The sequence below is a fragment of the Mus caroli genome, chromosome 1, assembly GCF_900094665.2.
Source record: "Mus caroli chromosome 1, CAROLI_EIJ_v1.1, whole genome shotgun sequence".
Classification (NCBI taxonomy): Eukaryota; Metazoa; Chordata; class Mammalia; order Rodentia; family Muridae; genus Mus; species Mus caroli.
This window is the reverse complement of record NC_034570.1, coordinates 2,287,592-2,293,846: the sequence shown is the minus strand read 5'-3', so window position 1 is coordinate 2,293,846 and position 6,255 is coordinate 2,287,592. Positions and strand designations below refer to the sequence as shown.

Here is a 6,255-nt window from a genome sequence, read left to right as displayed (position 1 = left end):
ACATACACGTCACATAGCCGGGACCTGCCCTATAAGTGCTCAGGTGATGGTGGTCCCCACTGTCAATATCAAGGCAGCTGCTACTCTTCTTGTTAGTGTAATAACCTCCCATAGCCCTGATCTAACAAATCAAAGTATATTCCTGTAAGATACTACTACTTCTATTTTTCCTGAGAAGGAAAATATTATAAAATAATCTTAGAAATATTCTCTGTGTTTCTTGAGGGCTCTTGGTATCAGTGCTGTCTTTTTCCAAAGATGCTCAAGGAGCCAGGTATTCCATCAGAAAAATAGTGAGACTTTCTGATTCCTGCCATGTTTTGCAAATAAAAGTTGGAAAGCATTCTGACCAGTGTGGCCAAATCTACATTATGAGTGTAAAAAACACCTAACACCAGGAAAGATGGCATAATCCAGAGAACAATACTGCTATAAAGCACTGGATTGCTGGCCCCACAGAGCTGAAACACTGCCACACATTTATTGCATTTGAGATTTTTCCATAGGTCCTAGCGTTGTCCCTTGGTATCTACAGAGGGTACCTCTTCAGATATTCTAATCCATGAATGCTTCTTGGGCTTTTGTATGAGTTGATATAGTGTTCACACATAGCCTGTGCATCTACTGTGTACTTCCAGTTTATAATACCCAGTATAATGCAAACACAATGTAAATAGTGCTTAAACTCATTGTTTAGAAATATTTGGGGAGTGTTGGTGGGTATATAAATGATGACTATGGTTAGGAGTACTGTAATGTGGATCTGAAAGTTACTGAGGGCAGATCTTAAGTGTGCTTTCCACATAACTGGCACACACAGTGATGTAACTCCGTGTGGTAATGGATTAAGTGTCTGTTCATTTGATTAAGTTCAACATGTCACAGTGCATATGTGTATGTAACAGTGCTAGTTTTCTGTTGGAAAAGTTTGTCTTAGTTCCCAGTTGAGAAGATTCAGTCTACTGTTGGCCCATTTGTTGAGAGTATACTGTGATGGCTCAATATACCATGGTAAAGAAGGTCTGTTTACCTCAGGCTGCAATGGGCAAGACAGAGAGAGAGAGACACGTCATGGCTGCACACCCCCAATATCTCCATCAAGGGCATGCACCCAGTGCCCTCAATTCCTTGCATTAAACCATACCTTTTAAACATCTTACCATTTCACACAGGTGTCAAAGTCTTCAACACATGTGATTGCAGTAGACATTTTATAATGAACTCATAGCACAAATGACCTACACACACCTTCAGCATAAGTTATTTTCATTTGTCAATTAGTCTTCAGTGGGACCTGATAAGGTTGAACAACTCCAGTGGTAACTGTGCAGTGTAGATGACAGTCCTGAGACAGCTTAGGTTTGCCAGTTGCCTGATTCTGACTGGGGCAGGAGACTTATGGAGGGATAATACATGCAAAGGGCAGGGGTGTGGAGAATTTATACCTTTTATTCATTTTTTTCTGAGAACTCAACTATTATTTTAGAAAATTCCCTTTTAAAGATATTAAATAAAAAATGAAATGATCAGGAATGAAGAATTCCCCAATAAGACTTTTCAGTTGAATGATTTGAAAATGTAATGAGCTTGTTTCATTAAATTCTCCAGATACCTTCAGTTCATATAAATGAAATTAATTTGCTAAACATTCTTCTGGATTACTTGATATTGAAATCATAGTTGCTTAGTTTCTTCATTTCTGTAAAGCAGAGGAAGTGAGGTTCTTGATTCTGAGCTGCCTTTCACATTCTGTCAGGCTGCAGTGTTCTGTACTACCTGATTGTCATTGGAGCCAGAATGTTTCCAGTGCCCTGGCCTGTGCAGAGAGCCAGCCACATAAGAGGATGGAACAGGAGCAAAGCTTTGTCCTTCAGTTGCGACACAGTTAGCCATGTTCAGCAACAACCCAAGACAAACCTTACTCCTGGCCCTGGGCAGGCTATCCCTGCAGAACTGTGCCCAAGGAAGACGGGGAATGCCTAAGAAACAACTTCACTGGAGTAATCAATACCTTAGAACATGTCATCCCTTCCTCTTGATATTGCCATGTGGCAATGAGCCCTAAGAACAAATTCCAATACGTTCAGCAGGGCATCACCATCTGGGTAACAAAGGGCATACAAATATTTAAAATTATTTCTCTGACTTCATATAGAAATCTGAAGAGTGGACACAGCAAAGATTTAAATCTTTCATGTAAATTCTGACTCAGTTGTCCAGTTTGGATAATGAGTGTTAATCAAACAAACAAACAGTTATCCACATGTGTTTTTGCAGCATTAATCTGGTTCCTAAATTCCTTTTTTTTTTTTTTAATGAGATGTGGTAGCACAGGTCTGTAATCCTACTACATGGTAGGCTAAAGTAAGAGGATTGTGAGTTTGAGTCACAGCTTGGAAATTTTAGTTAGACTGTCTCAAAAACAATGACCACCATCATCTATTTTTCTAATGTAAGTTTTCTTTCTCTAAAACATAAGCCAGCACAGTCTTTAAATAGAAGGTGGGGAACAAACAACTGTTATCTTCAAAGGCCTTGATACAGTTCTAAGCCTGTATTAACTGCCCCACTGAAATCTAATCTATCTTAGAATGACAGCAGTCTTACAGCCACAGAATTTTAGATTTGTAGCTGAGTATAGAGCCTCCAGGGGCAACCCTTGAGGTCTGCATCCAGAAGTCAAGCTAGGGTGAAGGAGGTGCCACCTGCACAGTTCTCAGGGACATATTGCTACTCAGAATATAGTGTAATAGCTAACAAAGAGAAATTCTTCCTCCCAGTAAGAAACTCCTCAAACTAGCTCTGAGATAGATGCCAGGAAAGTATGTAAAATCAAGGGAGCAGACAAACAACTGCGAAGGCTTTGTCTGTGATCTGTTCAAATATAAAGAGCACATTTTTGTTTTCCTTTTCTATGATGCTAGAGCGCCATGTGTGCTCAGTAAGTGTTCAAACACTGAGGCATTTCCTCCAGCTCTGTGCTTTTAGCTTTTATTTTGAAATTTATTTTGTGTTCACTAAGTTGTCTAAACAGGCTCATATTTCTTCTGCTTCCATCTCCGAACTAGGTGGGATTACAATCCTATTATACCACTACCCAGCTAGCTGATATCCTATCCACCAACCTCTTTATATTTCTATCGATTTTAGTTTATGTCCTAAAATGGCTGTGCAGACTTCACACTTCATTGGGATCACATACTCCACTGAAAGAAAATAATCTTAGTTAATCCGAATGAGCAGCTACCATGAAACTAACTCTCTTTTAAGACATTCTCAAACATGTACAAAATACATGGAGAGAGAACGACAGGCTTTTAATTTCTGAGGTTGCTTTTGCTATGCTTGAGTAAAAGGAAATGTTAATATTATTCCAAGACAGGATGCAGAAAGGTGAGACCATATTGCTTCATTCAAAGCCCAGCATAAAGTTGTAGCAGCCCCAGCCTTCTTTATGCTCTTCTGCAATGATTTGCAATATATAAAAAGACGCTAAATTGATATCTATGAGACTTTGAAAGACAAGGACAGAACATCTCGTGCAGAGATTATGGGGACTTTGAGGAGGGGATGAAAGATTTGACATGGAAGGAGCAATGTTATTGCAGACTGTCCAGTTGGGGTACCACATGCCTTCTGAGGCAGCCACACCGTCTAGTTTGAGTGCTTGCTTAGCATACTCATTGGGCTTAATCCTGGGCACTTCAAAGTCATGCTAGTGGATATTCACAGCACTAAATAGCCTAGTTGGTTTTCGTTTCATAAGCTGCACCATCAGTCTAACAAGTCACAAAAAAAAATTCTGAATTATTTCCCATGCACTTGGTGGGCCCAGAATTTATTTAAAGAAATTTTAGACAGGGCAATAAAGTGAGGTAAACAAGCAAAGGCTTACATAGATATTCTAATTTCTTTACCAGGAAATGACCTTGTGATCAGAACCCTGGCATTTTCTTGAGTGTTCTCTTAGCCGAGGTTTGTATCCTCCCGTTTGATGTGGGCAGGTAGCTCTTAAATCCTAAAGGTACCTTGGATTAGCCCTGTGTGAAACCCACAATTCCTGACAAAACACTCTCCCAGGAAATTTTTTTAAGATGTCACCTTGGAGAATCTCTCAGGAACCCTGAATAGAAGAGACCCTGCACTTGGCTGTCTGGCACACACACGCGCGCTCGCGCGCGCACACACACACACATTGTCTACTGTCAACCCACCACCACCACCACCACCAAGACCTGTCCCTGAACTCACCGGATGATGACAAACATGACCAGAGAATTGCCCACTAAGCCCACCACAAATACCACAGAGTAGACAGCGGTGATGATAACAGGGATGGCCGGAGAGATGTGCGCGGACTCCAGCTGCTGGTCCTCTGAGCCCACACTGCCATTACTGTCGGATTCTGCCCAGTTGGGGAACCAAGAGCTGCTGTTGGGGAGTAGGCAAGCACTGGGAGAGCAGGTAGGGCCTGGCTCTCCTCGGAAGATCTGAATGGGGGACTCCATGGTGAGCGCTGCAGCTGGAAAGCGAGAAGCGGTGGCACTTGCGGGGCTGCAGGAGCAGAGAACAGATTGACCCCAGAGAGACAAACTTTGCCTGTGCAGGCAGGGCTGGAGGCGCAGGAGCCCGCAACCCCAGGACTCAGTCTGGCCGCCCATCCCAAGGAAGGAGCAGACAGGTTGAAATCCCCTTCCCACCCCCTACCCCTACCTCTCGCAGCTATTAAACTGAGAGTATTTGCACCGTTTTGGAGCCCTGAGGTTGCTTCACCCTCAGGCGTTGTGCTGTCCACTCCTGTGGCTGCCCCTACCCTGCCTGTCTGTGCATGCAACCCCAAGAAGCACTAGCCACAGCAATTTCCCCACTGTGCCTCGAAAGCCCCAAGCTCACCTCCAGATCGCGGATTGGCGACCTCCCTTCCCAAGTCACCGTCAGCTTTCCACTTTAGATCCTGAGTAGCTGTTCAGCCCTGATGGGTCCACGTTCCTGATGCTCAATTTGTGCCTTCCAAGACTGGAAGAAGCTCTGCCTGTTGGGATCAGCCAAGGTGCACCGGGGACAGGCAAGCTGAGAGCTGCAGGACTGGTTGCCCCCGCCCTGCTCCCCATCTCAGCCTATCCCCGCCCATCCCCTCCTCTCCAAGCCCCGCCCCCTCAGAGCTGACCCAGGCCAGTCTGCGGCTCTGCCAAGGCTCACTAACTCCAACTGCCCAAGCTGCTTGCCGCTTCTCTCTCTGCAGCTTCCTGGCGGGCGGTCGGATGCTTAGCTATGGTCCAGTAACAGAAAGAGGGCCCTGTACAGTGACAAGAGTGCATGGGATCATTCAGTGTGTTTGGAATTTCGTATCTTCAGAGTTCGCAGGACTAGTGTCTTCAAGCAAGGGAGCAAGTGGTAGCACTGAATTTTATTTATTGAAGGATTCAAATAAAATGGCAAAATAATCTTTTCAGAATCAAACAGATCATATAGAATTAGTGGGTTAAGATCTATTAATGGAAAGCTACTGTGCATCTTGACACCCTTTCTGCTCTGTCTAGAATGGCAGGTTGCAAGAACACTGTACTTACAGGTACTAATATTATTGCCTGCTATTACTGCACAGATTCTCCTTTCCTAGGCTCTGCTGTTGCAGCAGGAGAGTAATTATTTATGTTAATCTTAGCCATGACGTTCTTGCCTCTACCAAATGCAGATAATTCAAACCTTTGTGAGAAACAGTCTCGACTATGTGTAAAATATTGACAGTCCAAGTGTCCCTGTCAGAATCTGTTGGGTAAAAGAGGCCCTAAGAGAAAGATGCTCTTGGGGATCCAGAGCTGGGTCCCTAAGAAATATTCCAAAAGAAAAAGAAGTGCTGTGGAACTGGAACCCCCCAATGGTGAGACACTCGAATTTTCTCAGGGGTTCCAAGGACTTAGGTAAACCAGATCCCCATTGTTTCCCGTAATGTACATCATGTCCACAGGTGGGCATTTTAGTGGCAGACTCAAGTCTATCCATGCAATGATGATAGAACTTCTACTGCTTACTAACTGAAAGAGATTTGGCCATCTGCCTGCACAGGTTACAGATGTACAATTTTCTTTACTCTGCTGCATATAAAGCAAGAGGAACATTCTCCTTTGGCAACAGTGTTTTCAACTCCCAGCTCTGAGGACCATTTTCTTCGCAAACTTTCATTGCGAAGAGTATGGTTGGTTTTAGTCAATATGACACAAACTTAGTCATATCTTGGAAGAAAGGATCTCAGCT

General features: G+C 43.5%; 1 protein-coding gene across 3 annotated transcripts in view; it reads right to left on the bottom strand.

Moving 5' to 3' along the window:
• Positions 1–5,227, bottom strand: part of Oprk1 (opioid receptor kappa 1) — a 14,887-nt gene extending 9,660 nt beyond the window's left edge. Inside the window, exons 1-3 of one of the 3 annotated variants that reach the window (XM_029483726.1) lie at positions 5,168–5,227; positions 4,894–5,032; positions 4,252–4,554 (exon numbers count right to left, since the gene is read on the bottom strand). In XM_029483726.1, the coding sequence (XP_029339586.1) occupies positions 4,252–4,508 (257 nt within the window). In that variant the 5' untranslated portion in view covers positions 4,509–4,554; positions 4,894–5,032; positions 5,168–5,227. Of the gene's footprint in view, positions 1–4,251; positions 4,555–4,893; positions 5,094–5,167 lie in introns of those variants that run through there. The other 2 variants (XM_021159690.2, XM_021159682.2) reach the window with 2 other exon arrangements.
• Positions 5,228–6,255: the final 1,028 nt, after the last annotated feature.